Source organism: Ixodes scapularis, unplaced genomic scaffold (genome assembly GCF_016920785.2).
Source record: "Ixodes scapularis isolate PalLabHiFi unplaced genomic scaffold, ASM1692078v2 PGA_scaffold1__304_contigs__length_218370807, whole genome shotgun sequence".
Lineage (NCBI taxonomy): Eukaryota > Metazoa > Arthropoda > Arachnida > Ixodida > Ixodidae > Ixodes > Ixodes scapularis.
In genome coordinates this window covers 49637178-49659336 of record NW_024609846.1, presented here as the reverse complement: position 1 = coordinate 49659336, position 22159 = coordinate 49637178, and the positions used below count along the sequence as shown (strand labels likewise).

Below are 22159 nucleotides of genomic sequence, written 5' to 3'. Positions count from 1 at the left end.
TGAAAACAATGCGGAAAAAGAATTACTGCAATTTTAAGCACTTTTTGTAAATGAAAGCCCCCCCCCCCCCCCCCCCCCCCCTTGATACTGAAAAAAAAAAACGCGCATTTATTTGCATTTTTTGTTAGAAAAACAGTTGTATTGGCTTTTCTTTTTCGCAATTGAATTTTCTTGCAATACATATAGCTTCCAAAGCTTTCGTTTCTCTCCTTGGCTTTCCGATTTTATATAAAAAATGCGACGTAACTGACGAACGAAAAGTCAGTAGTAGAAGTAAAGCTCAGCGTATCGATTTTCTCCGCCAACCACTGCTTTTTTGGTCGTGTTCAATCCGATATTAATTGTTGTTGTGTGATGACACTGATTTAAATGCAAAACAGATGCGCCCTTCATTCAGTCACCCTAATAAGCACATTGAAAGCATAAAATGATAAACAAGCGGTTAATAAAGAAATATATTTTGTGACTATATTTGCGGAAAAGGTTTGATTAAAACTATCCCACCAAAACCTTTCTGATTTGAATCAGGATTTGAGTCGTCTTTATTTTTATTTTATACCATGGCTGTTGCCCTGGTTTTTGCTTTTATGTCAGCCGATTTCGCGTCAGTGTCACCATATTTAAATTAATTCTGACGCATCCGGGATAGAGAAATACCACTTTTTTTATTTTCCGCTCGTTTGAGGTACGAATTGAAACCCCTGCTTCTTAAACATTTGGCAATGCGGGGACGAAATTACACTAAGGTAATTTCGTAAATGAAAATTCCAAAATTACTCAAGTTGCAGCCCTCATCACTGGTTATATTCCTCCCGTTACTTCTTTAGCGCCTATAGAAATAATTTTTTTTGTCGGGCGACACCTGCCGTGTTACTGGACGCTTATATATATATATATACAACACGGGCACTTCACACCATCGTACGTGGTCTCCGAGGAGGATATAAACGAAATTGTGCAGATGAATGAACCGTACTTAATCCATTGAATTAAAGAATCCAAGTTTCCAGAAACCCGCCGAAAGCCAAAAAACGGCGGAGCCGTTTTTTGGCTTTCGGCGGGTTTCTGAAGACTTGGATTCTTTAATTCATTGGATTAAGTACGGTTCATTCATCTGCACAATTTCGTTTATATAAGTATATATATATATATATATATAAAGAGTGACGAATGTTGACAAATGCTTCCGTTGATATATGGGCAAAAGTGATGTGCGCAGACACAGCAGCCGTAGGATGAAAAGAATAAAATTCTAATTTAATGGCGAAAAAAGTCACGCAAGAAAAAAGGGTGAAGTGCCGAAAAAAAGTTGTATTAGTTTACGGGAATAATGAAGACTAGGCACAAGAGCGCTAATCACGCGGGAAAGAAACTTCTAAACAGGACGGAGTAAAAGTCAAAGTTAACACACAAGAACTTACAAAAATAAATTGTTAAATGAAAAATAAAATAAAGAATTGAAAATAAAAAATGTATAAAAAATAAGAAAAGGGCCTGACGTCCGTCGACGTTTCGGCAGTGGCACTGCCTTCTTCAGGACGGGAGCCCACATGGCGTGGTAGGTTAGTTTTATAAAATATCTAGGGAGAGGGTTAGTTAACGCGAAAGTTCGAAGGGGTTTGTAGGGTAAGGGAAGCACGGGGGGGACGAGTCCAATTTTGTCGCGATGAGGGAGGTGGTTCTGGGTTTTCTTCACAGGTGCGCTGGTGGTATGGAGGAGGTCGTAGGGAAGGGGAACACAGAGGGCAAAGTCCAATCTTGACGCGATGAGGCATGACAATTGTAGGTTCTGTTCGCCGGTGCATTGGTAGCAGAAGGAGCTTGCCGGGAGAGGAAGCGCCAGGGGGTATGAGTCCACTTTTGTCGCGGTGAGGGATTAAGGTTGTGGATTTTGTTCGGAAACTGCCCTCCCGGGTAATTACGGTGCAGTGAGTGAGTCGTAGCGTCCTTGAGTGACCGAGTTGTCTGGGGCCCTCTTTCTCCTTGTCCCCGAGGGCTGGTACGTCCAGACCCAAGAAGGAAGAAAAAGGAGAGAAAAAAAGGAATTAAGTAGGGCGGGGATGTCGCGGCAGGTGGTCGTTTAAGCTGTGTATGGTTGACAGAGTGCCCAAATCTTTGTTAATTTTGCACTGGAATTTATGAATTAGGAATGACTCGCGAATTTCTCTATTTGTTTGACTTTTGAAGCCACTCTGTATGATGACTAATTTTGCCTCCGTTATTACATGTCCATTCTGGCTAAAGTGTTTGGATACTGGAAGGTCGGGTTTGCACCTAACGTCGGACTTATGGCCGTTGTATCTTTGACGAATCGTGGATTTGGTTTGTCCAATGTACTGCTCTTTACATTTGTGACATTCAATAAGGTATATTACATTGTCCGAGTCACAGTCGACATCGCTGCTAATCGTTTGACGGAAGTGCGAATTGGTGCTAGATACAATGTTAGTGGAAAGCATTTGACGGCATATCTTGCAAGGAGATTTTCCGCATGGTTTACATCCCGTTGGTTTTGAATGACTTTGTTTATTTAGTTTTGCATGCACGAGATTGTCACGAATGTTTCGAGGTCGTCTAAAAACCGCTCTGGGCGCGTCGGGGAATATTTCTTTAAGTATATATATATATATATATATATATATATATATATATATATATATATATATATATATATATATATATATATATATATATATATAAATTCTGCTTCTGAAGTACAGAATGACCGCATAGGCATTAGGGCATCCCAGCATATTTCAATTGATTTAACATATTTCAGTTGAGTGAACGCTCGATTCTTAGACTCGTAGGTGATCTTCTCTCCGCGTCCGTCATTAGGCCGGTGAGCTTTTCTCCGCATCTGACAGTTTTGCGGTGAGCTTTTCTCCGGTGAGCTTCTCTCCGCCTCCCAAATGCAGCCGGGGTCCCATACCCAGTAAAGCTCTTTCTAACAGTTCTATTTCTGGAACTGTTCTTAGCTTTCCATGGAAGCAAAGCTGTTATTTAATTTGATTTAGTTTGAAGTGAAAGCCTCAGATATGCATCCAACAAGGGCTTTCGTGATAATGCACTTGCATATCTGAGGGCTAGCAATTACAAAAAAAAACACTCCACGCATTTGCGATTACAGTTCTGTGTTTTTCTCGCACGAATAACGCCGGTAGGCAATGCAGAACTTAAAAATTGCGAAACTAGCATATTTGACGCTCACCCTTGTTTTTTTTTTTTTTCATGATGAATTTATTCTTCATGAAGTCAATGTGGTTACTGAATATTCACATGTGTTTTTGCTTCTTACAGATTCTCAAGGTTCTTTAAGAGCAACGTTTAATTTGCATGCAAAACATCACGTAGGAAAAGCGGCGTTTTTGTTGGTTACAGCCATCTCACTAGACGTCCTTTTAAAAAACAAAATATGGTATCGCAAAAATAAGACTTCTGGCGAATCATACAAGGGATATTTCGTCTAATCACCGATATTACACGTGACTTCCTACTTTGACTTTCGTTCGGAAGGAATATAGTTGAAGTAGCACTTGGTGTTTGATCTATCACAGCGCTGCACTTTATGGCATAAGTCCGGCAGTGCTGTTCCTAAAATTCGGAGAGAATGTCTTTATAACATTTTTTTTTTATGCTGAACGCGGTTTTATTTTGTTTCTTCAAAAGCTCAAGTCTCATCTCCGTGATATATGGAGCGAAGAATTCACGGATCCGTTCCTGCTGCGTTGGCTAAGGGGTAAGTTTCAACGTAATAAGAAAAAAAAAAGTAATCAAGCATCGAATGTGGGTGCCCATGGCAACTTGAGTGTAAACTGAGAAATTTTACCATATAACAGTGTCTTCAAAGGCAAACTATACCTTTCCGTTGTAAAATCTAATAGACACATTAAACTGGTCTTGGTGATGCCCCTGCTCAGGCTCACTGCCTTTACAGTGTAAACAATTTACAGTGCGGCTTGACGCATTGGGGTTAATTTCAATTGCTCTATAATATGACTTTCCTTACGCAGCTCGGGACTTCGACGTAAACAAGTCGGAGAAACTGCTGAGAGATGTAAGTTTTTTGGCTCTTCCACAACGTTAGACTCTTGACCATCATTGGCGAATTTCTGATGACTTCTAATGAATAACTTAGCAGCAGGCTTTCGGTTAGTGTCTTCTATCAGGCTATGGCAAGTCTCGTAAATTTCTCATTTTTATAAGTGTATGACACCTTGTGACAGTAACCCGCTCCTGATACTAATGGACGGTACTAAACAAAGTGTCTCTGGAATTGTGCCTACAATCGAGAAATCAATCAATCGATCAATCAATAAATGAACCAACGGATCAATAATGATTCTGCTACAGATCTGGCATATTTAAACACTATGTAAACTCCGGGGGCACGAAGTTAAAATCTTGACTATACAAGCCTCTGCAGCCTTTCCATTGATCGACGGTGACCAGGGAAACAATCAAGGAATAAAAAACAGACACACACAAATCCTTGCATACAGGTCACTTGGTCAGAAGTAATGGGGGAAAGGGCTGCGTGCGAAGGCAGCTTCCGCTGCGTAAGAGAGACGCTTCATGCCACCAGAAAGAAGGGCAGACTGACGTCACGTGCAAACCTATTTATGTTTTCCTACATTTCACGCTGTGCGAAGGTAAGTCACCAGACATACCTTTGCACAGCAGGGCTTAACCGAAGTTCGAAATGCGCCAAATTACCTGCCAAAATAATAGTTGGTTTTTGTGGAGTGGTTTCAATAAACTCACTTTGGTGTGTACGAATTCCTTTCAAGTTGTGCAACGGACGATGAAAACCACAACTTGAGTACGAGAGTATATTTGCTTCAGGAGACCAATGTATTATCTACGAATATATTTTGACTCCCACAGCACTCAAAGACCTTACATAATCCCTTTTTATGCGGTTCTTTAATGGCAAAAGAAGACCGCAATCTTGTTTTTTTATTGTGGTAGATATTTATCGTAGAATATCTTTAAAAACATACGAATTGAATATTTAAATATTTTGCTTTTAGTTCATTTCAAATTGAACAGAACAGGAAAATTGCGATTGGAAACATTTTAATGCAAATAAAGTCGTCACACAAAACATTATTGACCCAATTCCTCCTCAAATATTTGCAACGCATCACACAAAGCTCCAATAGGCTAATAGGGAGGGCCAAATTATCCTATGACTCATGGAGTTCTTCCCCGGAAAGTTCTTCAAACTGCGAGTTCTGCAGCCCCCAAAGAACGAAATTACGTTCGAATCATGATCGGATTGCTTTTTGCAGCTCTCGCAACAATAATCCCACACTGCAATTATTTATTTCGGCAAAATTAAAAAGCAAGAGTTAGGTTTCCAGCAAAAAGAAGAAGAAAAAAAGAGAAAAACGAGACGCAAGAAGGAGAAATTTAGAAAATTATACCAAGCGAACGAGAGACACGTGGCGGGTATATGAACACTGAAATCTATTAACCAAATGAGATAGATAATGCACTATTTTTTACCTCTCGATTTAAGTAACGAGTACAGTGTTACGATCTCGCCTGTTGTTTTATTGTTTAATGTAGGTGCCCCTTGAAACAAAGGAGTGTTGTGTCCTTTTCCATCATGAAACAAACGCCTACCTACTACGAAAAAATTTATCTTCTGCGCCATAGAAACCACAACAAGCGTTCAACATGCGAAAATAATGGAGTCAATACAAAAAGAAACAAGGACGATCATGTTGATAAGGGCCGAGAAACTGTATGGTTTTAGCGCAAACTAACACCCCGCAGAACCACCTCGCAGAAAGTGGCGTCACGTGACTTAAGGGCACACGACGTTCTAGTGTGACGTCATTTTCCCCGCTAGATTTAGTGGGAAAATCTACAAGTGACTTGAGGTGACGTGTTGTTCACGTACATTTTGTTTTTCCTCTAAATCTAGAGAGGAAGCGGGCACCACGTGACAATATTTCCCCGCTATATTTAGCGATGAATTTGAAGGGACTGTCCTACATGACATTCCTTCATGGCGATTCTTTGTGGCGGATTTTTATGACGATTTTCGCATAAACTTCGGATAATAAAAAAATCTTATGTTAGAATGTATACTCTTATTTTTTTTATGGAAAGCGCAAGTTTCCCTAATAAATGACGGACGGGCGTAACGTGATAAATTCATACGGTGCTACCGGCCCTTTCAGACCTGTGATCCCAGTGCTTTATTAGTGTCCCAAACAATATGGTGATTTGTGGCTATTCCATTAACTTCAAAGTGTAATCCTTCAAAAAAGCCTGGACACCGATCTCAAGTTTTTTTTTATTTTTTGTTTAAAGATAAGTAGTCTTAAATTGGATGAGCATAATTTTGACAGCTCAGCTTATATACGTAACGATTGAATGTGTGCAACGAAGCAAACGCCGAAAAACAAAAACATGGACAAAAAAGCTCCCTTTGTTGACGTCATTTTTACTTCGTATTGCATCTCACGTAGTTAATCAGGGTAACTACCACTTTAGGGGGTATAGTGGGGTTGCAGTAATCGGTGCTGCGAGTCTTGTCCGAGAGTTCGTAATCGAACGCCCGCCCTGTCGGCCCCAGAGCTACCTTGATATCAAGTTCTAATTCGCAAAGAAAGTAATAAGGGTATCTGTTTTAAAGAAACATGATGTTTGATGTAAAAAAGATCGGCATGCACGTGGCTTTTAAGAAATTAAAGAGGTCTCGAGAGCAGGGACGAAAATTGATGTGTACAATTATGATAATTAAAGTTGCGCCAGTACCCGTGAAGGCGAAGATGTTGGAGATTTGAGGAAGGAGAAATATAGGACTGAGTTGTAAGTCAGCGCTGCGAGTCCGTTCCTTTCTTGTGTGCCTGTGGGTGTGACTGTTCATCCGCGCTGTTCCATCCAGGCCATGGGACAAACTTGGGATTAATTAGTTCAATGTGTTTTTTTTGTGTTTTCGTTGAGGCATATATCTACGCTGAGCTCTTTTATGTTTTTATTTAGAACAATATTTGGCGGCAACGGGAAAAGATCGACTCACTTATCGAGACTTACGAAAATCCAGAGGTGAGCCTGTTTCCTTTTCGAATTCGTATTAATAATTGGCGGTATGTATAGACGCCGCCTTCAGTTCAAAGGTGCAATTTTGTCCGAAACTTCGCACTAATGTGCTGAATTTCGCGGCGCCTCCCCCAAAACTTTGCATTAATCATTAATAATTATTAATGCATACATAAAAAACGATCCCGCATGCAGCACATTAAAAATTATTGGGCTGCATGCTGGAGCGTCTTTTATGCACTACATGAAAACAGATCCCTCAAGTGCTAGAAGTAAAATAACAATAAAAATTTTACCCCCCCCCCCCAAAAAAAAAAGACCTGCATTATTTTTTTGTTTATGGCGGACACAAAAAAAGAAAGAAAACGTGTGCGCTCAGTACTTTTTAACGAATAACTACTGGTTCGTTATATATCAATTCTAACACAAGATGACAAAAACAACGAGAGTACAAAAATGCAGCCTGTTATCTATATCGACTAGCCTCCGTTTCCCGGATTTATATTCCGTAACTTCTGAGTTTGAAATGTAAATTTAAGTTGCGTTTATTTTGTTCCGGACAACCAATACCTAGAGTAGGGCATACAAAAAAACAAAAACGAATGGAAGTTGCTAACACGCTCCTTTGTTTAAATTCAACCCCCCCCCCCCCCGAAAAAAAAAAAGAAAAAAAAGAAAGAAAACACATTACAGCAGAAATTAAATTGTATGTTCGCGTGGTAATTTCTGTGATCAATCAAAACCCAACAATGAGCAGACACGGAGCGCTTCGCCGATTCCCGCCATATATAGCCACACAATGTCTGGTGGAAGACCCTGGCGGTACGTTTTTCTTTGCGTGCGCGTGCGACATGAGAGGATTGCGATGAATGGAAACAACACCCAGCTGATTCTTAATACAATACAAAACAATTTATCACGTTTACAGCTTTTACAGCTTAATGACCACCAAAGGCAAGAAGACTTGTGGGTGAGAGGCGGCTATAAAGTTTGGAAGGGGAAATATAATCTAGCGAGAAATAACACATAAAAAACAAACAAACATTATTTTCGTAACATTTTATATTGTTGACAGTACTCACAGTGATCAAAGCACTGAACCAAGGATACCTATGCCTGCGCATACTCAAAACTTTGTGGAACCATAATGGTTTGTTGCAACACGATCTTTGATCTGCTAAAAATACAATTTAGTAAAGCCCACATATCGTCTTAATAAAGAATATGAGCAGCCCAGCAATTAACATTATTGGAAAGGCTTCAATTTGCTTATGATCACCAAAATGCATGAGCTTTTCTCATTTCGATATTTTGTTTTCATATCAAACTATTCTACTAATCTGCAAGTTGTATTCGTGAAATATAAAACTGCAACATAATAGTTTCAGCTTGATGGAGCAGCAGTGATGGATTGGCATAATGTGAACTCCCGATCATTTCCCCAAAAACTTCCGGCCCAGAGGGCACAATTTTTTTGTCCTAATCTTGTTCATATTTTGCATATTTTTTGGGGGGAAAGGGGGGGGGGGGTTAGTGGTTAATCATTTCAGATGTTCGAGGCGCTAGTCTCTACCTTGCACTTTCATATTCATTCGAAGAATTCTGCTTTCTCAAACCCAGTAATGCAACAAACTTAGTAATTTAAAACCAAACAATAATTTAATAAGACATTTGTGGGAAGATACTAATTTCCACATGTGCTTAAATAATAAGAACTCATTATTGCGATGTGCTCTTAAATATATACGTCTCTTTTCAGCTCGAAGGTAAAAATAAATGTTCACGCCGACCATCTGTAAGATTTGGTTAATGCCAACGCTCTCTCTCCTGCTGAAATTTTTGTCGATGTCCCTTTTTCTGTTTGTGCATTAAGTTACCACTTCGAGTGCTCTTGAGGTCAGATATTTGGATACGACATTTTCATATTGTGTACAGCTCACAAGAGTCGCCGGTCATCCGAGTACGCGTTGAAGTGACCTGAAAAAAAAAGAATGCTATTTTAGGTGCTGAGGCTTTACTTTCCTGGCGGCTTGTGTAACCACGATCGCGAAGGCCGACCCCTCTGGCTCCTGCGCTTCGGCAATGCGGACTTCAAAGGTAACATTAAAGACTGCAGCAACATTGTAACATTTAGGCGTTGTTGGGAGCACTAAAACATTGAACGGGCTGTACATTAACGCAAACGTACAATACTACGTAAGTCAAACGTATTTAAAGTTGCAGTGGTCCCGGGGTCCGTGTAGTATTGCGGACCAACAGAGTCGAAATAGGGGTAATTTTGTTCTGCTGTAGGAAGCACAAGAATTCTTCAGTTGTCTTTTACTTTCGATAGTTTAAATGAGGGGGGGGGGGGGCAAAAATATTTCTAGTTGCAAAAACGCTTTTTGTGAAGAATGCTACATTTCTCTGCGTGTTTTTTTATTTTTTTTTTTGTTGAGAGCATAGAACTAGTCAGTGTATCAAGATTTTGATGTGTCACCAGCCATCATAACATGCACTCTCTGCAGCCTTGACATGTTTTGTATATTCTTAAGAATCTATCTGGCATCTATAAAAGATTGCCGAGTTTTACAGGCCTAATCGCTTGATGGGGGTGCATCATTGGCTTCTCTGCCTTGTCTTGTGAACGTTCTCACTTGTCTATTGTACTTTTGACACTAACACTCCTACAACGCCTTTAATTTATTAAATTCAAACAATGTTTACCAATTCCTTCACTTCCAAGCATGATGCCTATGAAAGGGATCTCTTAAGCATTGATAACGAAGCACGATGTCTTCTTGTCACACTCCCCAGCGTAAAGCTAGAGTTTCTTTTGAAACCTTGAAAGGCTGGCATTTATCAGAGCCTAATAAAGCCCCAGGAGCGTGTCACGTGATTTTTTTCCCCATATCACTGACAATGATAGCAAGGTTAAGTAGTATGCTCGTGTGGCTCGAAGCCCCCAAAGTGGCCCACCTTTCAAAAAGAAGAAAAATAGAGAAGCTGACTCAGCTACTTTTTGGAAATAAAGTGGTGTCTAAGTTCATTTAAAACGTTATCTAGAAGCCGCCACGTTATGTTAGAATATTGCAAGGTGCTGACGGCTGGTGGTGGAAAAATGGGAATGCGGGGAATCCGTAGATTTGTTGTTGAAAATTGTCGTTTTACATTTGATTGTGTACGTTTGATTCTTATCAATCTTATTTTGGAATAAATATAATCCTGTAAAACTGTAAATTTAAAACATTAAAACGATGTCTATACACAGGAATATTGCAGTGCGTATCAACGGAGGCGTTGGTCAAGCATGTCACGTACATCGTTGAAAACATCATCGCAGATATGAAGGCACAAAGCAAAAAGGTGAGCCCCAAGACAATTTTGACATCGGTGAGGTCATTTAACGATATAACATGACAGTCATTCTACACCGGTTCAGAAACAGGCAGCGTTCCAGAGAATAGGAAAGTCGTTTCTACAAATACAGTTGTAATGATCAAATTGCACTAAAGAAAGTCAAAAATTAAAAGGGTGGAGAAGTTTTATTGAAATCTACACTGATTTTCTCACTAGATTTTGTTTCAATATAACTTTGCGAAAACTTTAACGCTACGGCACCCTTGAGTCAATCAGAGCAATTTAGGTAAAGCGCGTGACAGTCTCTACCAGGAGTACAGGGGCGATACAGTAACCCAAGCAGTTAGAGTGTAGGAACATGGGAAACTCCACTCGTAACCCGGAGCTTCTTTTGTGTGTCCCAGACGTCGCTTTCGTTCACGGTTGGGATCAGCCTGCAGCTCGAATTCGCACAAAAAAAGGCTTTCCTCTTACTCCTGCCTCTGACTTTAACAGCACTGCGCACGACTCGTGAGATAAAGTATAGTCACGTGTTTCCTTCCGACGCCTTGATTGATTCTCTGGGACCGTAGACTTCACCGCTTGCCAAGTTACGTTGAGAAGTATAGTCTAGGAGCGGTAACGTGGCGCGAAAACAAGAAAGAATTAATAATTTATTCACAATACACATGTATGTATTATATGATAGGGGCTTGGGAAAAAAGCGGTCGAAGCAGCTTGACTGGTTCCCAACCCCGTTACAGCTACACAGATCTGCAGAAAACTAAACTCTAGTTATTTTTTATATAAAGATTCCTTCACAAGAGTACGGCAAAAGAAATTAAATACCAAGAAACAATAAATTGAACAAAGTCAAAATGAATCATCATTATATGCTTCCAGCTTTATACAAAAGTCGCAAAATTCTCTGAATCAATTTATACAGTGTGAACGAATTCCGCTTCGAGTAGAGGAAAACTAGGCAGAACAAAGCAACAAATGTATATCATTAAATATATTAATGGCGAAGTTCACGTAGGCTAGAATTTACTATAATAATATTTTAAATTGATGGAAGTGTTTGTTGGTCAGGTACATTGAATAATTTTAAGGGCGTAATTTGTGAGGGATGTTTCTAATATTCTGATGTCCGATTGACAAATGAACTGTTTTCCTGTTTGATCTTTTTCTGAATGACACCAAGTTTCACAAAAATGTATTAATTTCTAAATAACCTTGCCGATATTTAACGCTAACGCTTTATCCGTAGAGCTAAAGTTTTCTGTTTTTCAATATTTCAAATTAATAAATGTGTGGTATATGTGGATATTGCACGGCACGTTACAAATGACCACTCTTGGGTAGTAACGCGTTACTAGTAACGCGTTACTGTAACTTCGTTACTTTTTCAGTAACTTGGAACTGTAACGAGTTACTTTTTAAGAATGTAACTTGTAACTGTAGTTCTATTACTTTTTCTGAGGTAACGATGAAAGTAACGACGTTACTTTTGTCGTTACTTTTCAGTTCTTTATGAATAATAAATCATTGAACGAGTATAATCTAGCTATTCCTTGCACTTTCCAGATTGTCTGTTCTGACACTTCGAGTGTCAGTTGGCCTTGCACAAACTTGGGAATACGCTCTTTCTCGCAAGTCACGACCCGAATATGGCCACGTGTAGATTTGATGAAAAAAAGAAGAAAAGAAGAATCTAGTTATCTTTACGCACGTGCTTGTACTTTGTGACTGAACACTTATTTCTTAGTATCTTAAAACACTATCTCTGTGGCGTTTTTTTTTTTCTGCGCACGCTTTTTAAACGGGTGAAGCAACCGGGAAACAACAATACACGCGGAGGGCACTACGTATGTTTCGTATTTTGATTTGCGCCCCTACTCCGGCGTGGTGTCAACAGTGGAGGCAGAATTTACTGTTGTTTGCGCGGGCTTTTTTTTTGCTTGCCGTGTACGTACTGAAATATGTCCAAGGACTCCATGAACCCAGCGCAACCGTCAACGAGCAAGCAATGTGCTAGTGCTACCAAGGATAGGGATATTGATGAGAACAAAGAACTAGCATGAACGGCGTACAGACAGTATTTTGCTGTGGCGAAGGGGGTTGCTAACAATTTGACCGCAGTATGCAAACTTTGCAACAACGAGTACTCCGACAACAAGTCTTCGTGTTCAAATCTGAGAAAACACATTTAGTTGAATTTTGGACTTTATTCTTTTTAAAATATTGACTAATTTTCCAGCTAAACTATGAAGTTCGAATTTACCGCTATGGTGAGAGCCTGACTGATTCGTGTCTATGTTTTTTTTCTTTCAGACACTAGTTTTTTCTAACTTTTTTTTTTGTTATCGAAAAGTAACTGAAAAGTAACGTCGCTACTTTTGGAAAGTAACTGTAACTGTAACGAGTTACTCTTTTGTTGCGGTAACTGTAACGGTAACTTCGCTACTTTTTTCTGAAAGTAACTGTAACTGTAACGAATTACTTTTTAAAAGTAACTTACCCAAGACTGCACATGACTCGGCACACTTTATTCCAATAAAAAATTTATATGTAAATGTATTTTTATTGTTGTATCCCAGACCAAGTAATTAGAATTAGATTGAAATTAAAAAAGAATGTGATGTACAATAGTACCTTGACGTTTAATAGAGAAAGAAACTACGTTTATGTAGCAAAGCAATGATACCAGCAAGTCTCTAAACGATGCCGTCTATGTGCTTAGTACAAGGTATGTAGTTACTTATGTAGTTATGTGGAACTTACTAATTTAATGGGGAAGCAGTGCAACATGATGCAGCTAGAAAGACTAACGTACTTATGTTTTGGGACTAAACATGGCTTTAGTAATATTCTCGCTTATTATTTAAATACTTCTTTTAGATAGGCCACGTTTAAAGACCTTTTATGATGTTATTTGTGGTTTGTATAAGATAATTACAATTTGGAGCCGAGAGGAGGATGTGTTCATGCTCACCAGTATTCGTTTATTTAATTATAGACTAGAATGGAGGAGATTGAATTTGATGTCTCCTTACTGGATTATACTGAATCTCGCCAATATCAACAGCCGTATTTAAAATTAATACTTAGACCTAACCTGTGTCTTCTGCTTCATACCGCAGTATAAGAACGCGGCATGAGAAGGGGCACGAAACGCTTAACATTGTAACATCGTGAATTTTTTTTTCAAAGTTACTGTATATATTTCTTAGTCTTCAGAATGTTAAATATATTTTTCATGGTGAGCAATTATGTCGAATTGTGTATTCCAGTGTAGCAGCGTGCTTTCGTAGCCATTTTCTCTTGAACGGGATGGACTGTTTCTGATAACTGCCTATCTCGTTTCTAAAAAGAAGGATTTTTAACGTTGTGCTTGGGTAACAATCTCATGTTTTGTGCCCTTCGGTGGTATATCAATGATCATACTGTATTGTAGTGCGCACTTACATTTATAAAAAGAGAGAGAGAGAATGCAATTTAATATTGTGCATTCTCTCTCTCTCTTTTTTTTTATAAATGTAAGTGCGCACTACAATACAGTATTATTTGAATTGTCATTTATTCAAACGCACCACAATAATGAAGAAATTTGTATTTATTGCGAACGATACACCTTCATATGCAACATAATTTTAATTATTCCTTTTAAATTATCGCACGAACATTTTATTCCCTGTTGCTACACCTATAACAAAAAAATTTACAGTTGATGCCGGTTATTTAGAAAGCGGTTTTAAAGACTCTGAACCTTTGTCAAGATTGTTTTGACGTTTTTAACCTGCTACCAATATTTCAGTTACAAAGTGCCACCGATACGTTAGCATCGGGGATAAGAATCGCTTCAATACGTTTTACCTTTTCAGAAAGTTTTATATCTTACTTTGATCTTTTGTTTCTTTGTAAGGCATCTAATATTACAAAAGCATCGGTAAAAAATAACGTCCTACTAGGGCTGCAGGTAGAATGCCATTCTGGCGCCCCTTTACGTATCATCTGCTAGGCAATATGATCGTTATGATGAATGTGGAATGCAATAAATGCCCGAGCAATGAGGTTACAGGGTTATATAAAAAAAATTGCTGGTTAAAATAGGTAGGAATCTTCACGATCCTCTTTAATCCCAAGTCATATGTTGAGACTTGAATGTCAAAGAGAACTTGTTAATAGTGTCTTCTGATCTTTTTGGCACATATGCTATTGAAAAGGATACAAAAGCATCATTCGTTGAGCTTCAAATTTTTTTCTTACGATAAAGAAAAGTAAGCACACTGTTCGAACGTTTGTTGTTTTAAAGTATTTCCCGGAAGAGATGGCTGCCAAAAAAACAAACTTACTCGTTTTCGCACTTAACGCAAACGGCATAACGACAGCATATTGTAACCGCAGGTATCCTGATGCCCCCTTCTGCCGTCCTAATTTTTTGTCACTGAATATACCTGGTTGTTTTTCGTCAGTTTTGAATCTTAGCGCTTATTTAAAATAGTGTTATTTTTGACACTTGGACATTTATATAACTTGTGAGGGAGAACTATTTTCGCTCTACACCGCAAGACACTGATATGTTGTGAGTTGGCATATGCTAAACTGAACTTTCACCGCTGTCAATGTTTTGTTACAGTTGAGTAAGGTCGTGGATACTTCCACCGTCGTTTTCGACTACGACAACTTCAGCATCCGACAAGTGTACAGTTACCAAGGTAAAGATTCAAAATATTACCGGCTATGGAATGCATTCGGCCTTCATGACGCTCCCTTTTCTTTCAAGTGGTCGAGTTCATTCGTCTCCTCATGGTACTCTACGAGAATTACTATCCTGAGATGCTTGAACAATGTTTCATCATTAACGGTGAGTGACGAGTCATCATTATGCTAGTGAAAGTGTTCTGTATTTGACTCTAAACCTACATATACTTCCATGGAGCTGCTGGTTTCAAGCTTACTCTTAGAAATAGTTTTGTTGGTCGTAAGAACCTGGATACTCGGCTTGATCTTTTCAGTTTGAATTAGGATCGTGGAAGGATTGCGAAATAATGTCGATGCAGTACGTCCTCCACGCTTTATTGTGGGGTTGATATAAAATGAAGTTGGCACAACTCAACAAAATTGTTCTCTTCGGTCTGAGGTCGCCATGCGCAAAACAGTGATCAAATCCTGACATCGCAGAAAGCAGGCAATCAAATAATATTATTATTTATCTGGTCACCGCTCTTCAGCGGTGACCAAATTGTTTCTGCCTGCGAGGTGTCTAAATGCACACCATGTGCGAACTCTCTTGCAAATTTAGGCGATGTCAAATCTCTGCCATTTCCCTAGTTTGATTTATAAATTATTAGCCTTGTATACTGTTCGTGGTCCTCAAAAGCGATTCGATCTGGGTTTTTGAACCCTATGTTTCACATGCACTCTGTCCCGGCACAAGTTGCATCGTCTGGTTACAACGTTTCTCACACTATTATTTTAGGCTGAGTGACTTTCATGAATTAGAATTATGGACTCATCGCACGCGCTGTATGGACGTAGAAATGTGGGCTTTTTATAGTAGCTGTGCATATTTTGGTATCGTGGATTCGTAATAACTTTTACGCCAGTGAAATTAATACCTTTCACATGCTTTAACATAATCACTTCATTTACAAACGAACTTCAGCGCCATCTTGTCAGTTAAATGAACTTACGTTTTTAAAACATTTTGAGGTATTACGGCTCAGTGTATTTATACATTTAGATAGGATGGCTTCACACAGCAAACATTCAAGGGGATGGCTCCACACAGCAAACGTGCTTGTTCTTACTTTTACGCTGCAACACCCACTATACCCTGAAAACTGTGGAAAATGGCACAGAAAACATTTCAGTCTCGGGAGGATAAAGCCAATTGATTAAGCAACTATTTTGTGATTTATGCGCCATTACACAGTGGCGCCTTATAGGAGCACGAAGCGGTGTAGACTTTCCATTTTCCCGTGGGGGGGGGGGGGGGGGGGGGCAGGCGGAGAAGTTCTCCGGGGGGGGGGGGGGGGGTGCTTTACCGCGCAATTTCTTTTACACAGGCAATTAGCATTATAATGCAAATAAATGCAAAGGTGCAAGCGAGCTGGACAAGAATGACGAAAATGATCCCTGGAGAAGGGGAACAAGAGGGAAAAAGGACAAACACAAATCTCCAAACACAGCTAGGTGACTGGTGCGCGACCGAAAAAATCCGCCTGGTCCGGGTATCGAACCCGGGACCTCTCCATTACAGGTGGAGCGCTCTACCAATTGAGCTAACCAGGGGTTAGACATCAGTAGAGCGAACGGGTTTTATCAGCCGCCACCAGTCTAACACCAACAAGGGTGAAGCTTGCAATTTAAGGTTAAGATTATAATGCAAATAAAGGCAAAGGTGCAAGCGAGCTGGACAAGAATTACGAAAATGATCCCTGGAGAAGGGGAACAAGAGGGACAAAGGACAAACACAAATCTCCAAACAACAAAATGCTTGTGCCAGCTGAGAAATTGTGAGGGTGGAAAACCCAGGCCTCTGTGCTTCTGAAGCAGTAATCCTCACGTCTCAGTAAGGATCATGGCCCGGGGGGGGGGGGCCCTGACCCTTTCCGGATTTAACCCCCCCCGCCCCCGTAGTCTACGCCCATGGTTGCACGGGGGACGTACCGTACATCTCAAGTGAATTACACATGGTTTATAAAGAAGTTCCATAAGACTTAACCAGGCAAATGGTAAAGCCCTATACTGATTCGTTTCCAAAATATAAGAGTGACAGGTCTCGAGGTATTTCGTTGTAAGGTCTGGATCTCTGCCTCAAATTGTTGTAAGGTTCTTTCGCTGACTATGGTGGTTAGAGTTAATGGTATTATCTGAGAAAAAAAAGTGCGTGGGGTTTTCATAAACACTGATCTGCTTTCACCGCCTAAGGCTATGCTTCAACCAAAATGTCTTGTCGTCATTGATGCGTTTACATGGATGCGACGACAAAAATTCAAGTTAAGGTGGGATCAATACCATAAACGAAAGCTTCTTCATAACTTATTTTTGTATCTAATCATAGTCATCCATCTCGATTCGATGAGCTAATTGCATGCATATACAAAACAACCACTGACTTGCCTATCATTGAGTACACATAATTGCGGTGCCCCATACTAGAATTCAAGTGCGGCATACGCACGTAATTAACTTTGGCAAGCTGACATTTGGCCCCTTTCTAAAGTATGCGGTTTTCTGTAGCAGCTGCGCCGATTATCTGAGGCAGCTAAATATTGGGCATGCCGTTTGAGCATTATTAGACATGAGTGTTACGTCAGCATTCGGCATGAACTTGGATCCAATCTTACGCTTCGAGTAGGAAGTGATTTCAAAAATGTAATGGCCGGCAGCTTGGATTTATAGACTTTTGAATGCCGATACTACAAACCCGGGCACGAGGTTTGGACTGACGCTTTCAGTTCACAAAATAATTGAGGTAAGGGTAAGTTTATACAGTCTAGAACATAGTCTGCTTCAACGGACGACTTGTCTGTCTCAGCTGTCAATGAAAAATTTAGCCAGTGCAGTACAACCGCTTGCCTCGGGTCTTTAACGTGCATCACGAAATAGTGATACACGATCGCTCGCCGGTACGATGCTGATCCATATCGAAACGGGCGGGGGTGTTTATTGAACCCAGGATCTCTGGGTTCTGCAGCGCGTGCTTTCGCTCCACGTTCTCCGAGCTGGTATACGCTAACCCACTTGGCCACCGTCTCCCCACTTTCAGCTCATAAGCGTGCGTTCATAGCAGGCTTGCTCAAAGCATTGTGCTCGCTTTTGTGGTTTTTTTCCTCGCTCGCACTTATGGTAAAAAAAATGCAGCACAGACACGGAAGAAATAAAATGGCAAACATAATTCCACATCCCAGCAGAACAAAAAAAAAAACAAAAAACAACGTTAGCGCATACTTTGCAACAATCCCAAGCTAACAAACAAAAGCTAACAGTGTTTTTTTTTTTTTTTGCAACACTCTTGGCAGTTCCAAGCTTCTTTCAGATCTTCTGGAAGCTCGTCAGACCCTTCCTGGCTGAAAGAACAGCGGGAAAGATCCAAATATTCTCACGCGGTAAGAGGCTAAGCGCATCAAAATTTCATCATGTCTTTAGAAGTTTTGTGTCCGCCGTTCTTGAGCAGAGAGGACTTCCATTTGTTGATGCACAAGAGAGGGCTTTCATCTCTTTTAAATGTACCCACAACAGGCACAAATATGATAAAGTGCCCTGACGTACTTATCCGAGATGTAGACATGGGCAATTTGAAGTGCGTCAATGTCAACGCAGCCGGAAGAGGCTAAATGCTGCATGAATCATGTTATGGTTTGTTGCACGAGTAGCGTAGGTGATAAGAAAGGAAAACAAAAAACAGAAAGAGACATGCGGGGGGCTCCGGAACTCCGATTGAGCCATGATTTGGCTGACAGATTTTTAGGCCAAATGTAAATGAATGTTGTGCTTTCCTCAGGTTCCCGACTGTTCTGACTAATATTATGGTGTGCTTCTTTTGATGCAGGCTTGTTTTGAAAGTGTGCTTTCAAGATCAATTTTTATCACAGAGCTTCCGTGTGTACGTGCTTGCCAGTTGCATCGCAAATTAAGTAATGTTAGTTCGCCTTTGTCGACACCTACACAATTTTATTTGATTGAATAGCTTTTGGCATTGCATTTTTACCTCCGTGTTACAAATGACAACGTGATGTTAAGATTTGAACAAAGTAAACAATAAAAACTGCGCTCAAAACGAATATATCCCTAAAATGCAAGCCCAGTTCAGCCTACATCTCCAGATTCTTCGGTTTTGGAGTTACTTGTTTTTGCCAAGCCTCTCTTAACGCAAAAGCAAATGTTTTGAGGACGGCGTTTCCCAGGAACAATTCGTAATTAGGGTGGATGGTTCCGTCAACGCTGGTTGAAGGACTTCCTCCTTTACATCAGTAAACCAAACGATGATTCCACAGTGTGTTTTGCAAATGAAACCCCTATCTGTTAAAGTTTATTTTGTATATGGTAGTTTCGGCATCTACTCTGCCTTTTCTTTGCCAACTTCTTAAAATACTTCTCATTCCTGTAGAAGGATGGCAGCCGGTTCTGTTGAAGTGCGTGGATCCTTCCCAGCTGCCTGCTCATTGGGGAGGAGACCTGGTGGGACCTAACGGCGACAGAGAGTGCACCCACTTGGTAAAAATTATTAGTCTACCATGACATATAAATTGAGGGAAGATATTTGGTTTGATTTATATTTGTACAGTCGGAAGAACTATGAGTTGCTTCGGCGAAGCACGAAGACCATAAGGTCCAAACGCAAATTTGCTCTCCGCACCCACTTCAGCGTTTATAAAATTAATTGACAACTTGTTTGTGTTTATTGGTAAAAATGGTCTCACTGTATTTTTGGGTGGCGACTTAACTATTGATATTGTCTCCTCATCGCTGAAGCACCTACAGTTTTTCGCCTTATATAAGTCGTACGTAAAATTTAACCCAACGTCTAAACCCAAGCGAATAACTCCCTCGAAAGAAACATAACTTGATTTGTTTCTAACCAATGCCGACCAGTCTTATTTGCCGGGAGGTGTCACTGGAACAACGATAAGTGACCGCCTACCAATTTATATGTCTGTCGACTTGAAAATCGGGATACAGAAGGACGGAAATGACTGCCTGGTTTATTATCAAAATATCAGTGACAGAAATCTAGATGCCATTGAAGCTGGCGTTTGCCGTACTGATAAGAGCACGGTGTTCTCTAGTGCTTCAGCTGACGAGGCATATTAGTACTTGAGGAGAATTTTCACAAAGAGATATATTAATTGTGTTTCCCGTACAGAAAACAAATAGCACCCAGGAAAGCTCGGAAGCACTTGGTCACCAAGGGTTTCCGATATAATCAAATTGATGAGTAAAAAAGGATGCTTTCTACAACAAGGTAAAAACATCAAGAAATTCAGATGTGATGGCGCTATTTAAAAAGCAGCTCAATGCTGTTGCAATCACTTCACGTAAGGCTAAGCGTGCATATTTTTAATCTGCGTTTAAAAATGAGCGACGAATAGATATTATATGAAAGAAGATTGACTCATTTCTGAGACGTGGCGATTCCAAATCTACAGTCCGCAAGCTTAATATTGAGGGGGAAACTAGAGGAGGTTTAGCGTTAGCTGAAATATATAATAACTACTTTGTAAACATTCTAAAGAATGGTAACAAAGTCGATGAATTTCCTCTCTAAAAGGCGTCTCTGGCACACTTTTTTGTGTTTTTGACCTTACTGACGCAGATAAACTAGCAGCAGCTTTCATGAACCTGGGAAATTGCAAAAGTACTGACATAAATGGTGTTAAATCAAACCACTGAAACATGTAATTAAATCAATTGCTGCTTTTTTATCAAATACTTAATTTGGCACTTCAAAATGGCCATTTCCCTAAAAAGATGCAAGTCGCTAAGTTTACGGTTATTTTAAAGTCTGGAGATGAAAACAACCTAGGAAAATATAAACCCGTTTCTCTGATGTTAGTGTTTTCAAAAGGGCGAGAGAAAGTAACACACGCCAGAGTATACAACTTCCGTGGAGGCTGTAAAATAAGTGGAATCGTAGCGGACGACACCACTTAATTTTTTTCGGGTTAAGTTGTCCACCAGGTTTTATGTGCGACAAATAGCGTTCTGCAGAAGATAAGTTACTGGACAATATAAAAGTCTTTAGCAATTAATACAGATAAGACGAAAGCAATACTTTTACGATCAGAATATAGTGTTTTCATCTGCTCAAGGGCTCTCTCTCCAAGGACAAAATATTGACTTTGCACAAAATGTGAAGGTTATTGGTGTAATATCCAATAAGTACATGAGCTGGGACACCGAAGTGCAATGTATAGCTGGCAGACTTTCAAACGTTGCGGGCTATATTTATAAATGCCGACATATATTACCCCTTTCGCTCTTAATTCTTCTTTATAACTTCCTCTTCTACTGTTCCTATGAATATTGCTTTCTTGTTTTGGGTAGCACAACGACTATAAATGGACATCACTTGTATGCGCTCCGTAAGGGAATCATCCGAATTATGTGGAATGCGGAGTTCAACATTCACACAGTACAACTTTTGAGAAACCTTCACATAGTTGCAATTACAGAGCATTACCAATAGAAACTTGTAACATATGAAAGCTCTGTAACTCAAAATCAACTTGTTCTTTTATCAATGACCGATATGTCACGAAGGGTCCTGGTGCACATGGATTTGGCACATATTTGATGAGTTTGAGCAGAAAGGATATTTGTTTCTTATTTCTATAGCTTTCTTTCTCTCTCTTCATTTGTTTTCCCTCGGGCAGAGTCCGAAGGAAGGGCCGGTGCAAAAGGCTAAAGAAGCCTGACGTAGCACCGGTCCCTTACAGTCCACGTATAAAAATAACACAGAAATGCATTCCATCTAACAAAATAAAACAGCCTGAAAAAAAAAGACTTTTACAAGATGAGACGCAGACAGATAACACAAAGGGGGCAATAAAAGGTATGCATATTAGGATAAAAATGCGTACTGAATGCAAAAAGAAAATAAATAAATAAAAACGCGAGAATATTGATTATAATCAACATAAAAAGAAGAAAAGTATAATACAACGCTTTATTGTGATTAGGAAGCTTAGACAAATTTTAAAACACTGCCTACCAGCAATGCTCTACATACTTTTTTTTTAAATAAAGGAAACAATTTTGCATAGGTCATTAA

General features: G+C 39.7%; 1 protein-coding gene across 1 annotated transcript in view; it reads left to right on the top strand.

Moving 5' to 3' along the window:
- Positions 1-3651: 3651 nt before the first annotated feature.
- LOC8038608 (SEC14-like protein 2) overlaps positions 3652-22159 on the top strand; it is a gene marked incomplete at its 5' end in the record, with an annotated part of 31997 nt that continues 13489 nt past the window's right edge. Inside the window, 9 exons of the mRNA XM_040223682.3 lie at positions 3652-3739; positions 4014-4057; positions 7003-7065; positions 9063-9156; positions 10310-10404; positions 15017-15095; positions 15164-15244; positions 18408-18494; positions 19496-19602. Of these exons, the coding sequence (XP_040079616.3) occupies positions 3652-3739; positions 4014-4057; positions 7003-7065; positions 9063-9156; positions 10310-10404; positions 15017-15095; positions 15164-15244; positions 18408-18494; positions 19496-19602 (738 nt within the window). The remainder of the gene's footprint in view (positions 3740-4013; positions 4058-7002; positions 7066-9062; positions 9157-10309; positions 10405-15016; positions 15096-15163; positions 15245-18407; positions 18495-19495; positions 19603-22159) is intronic.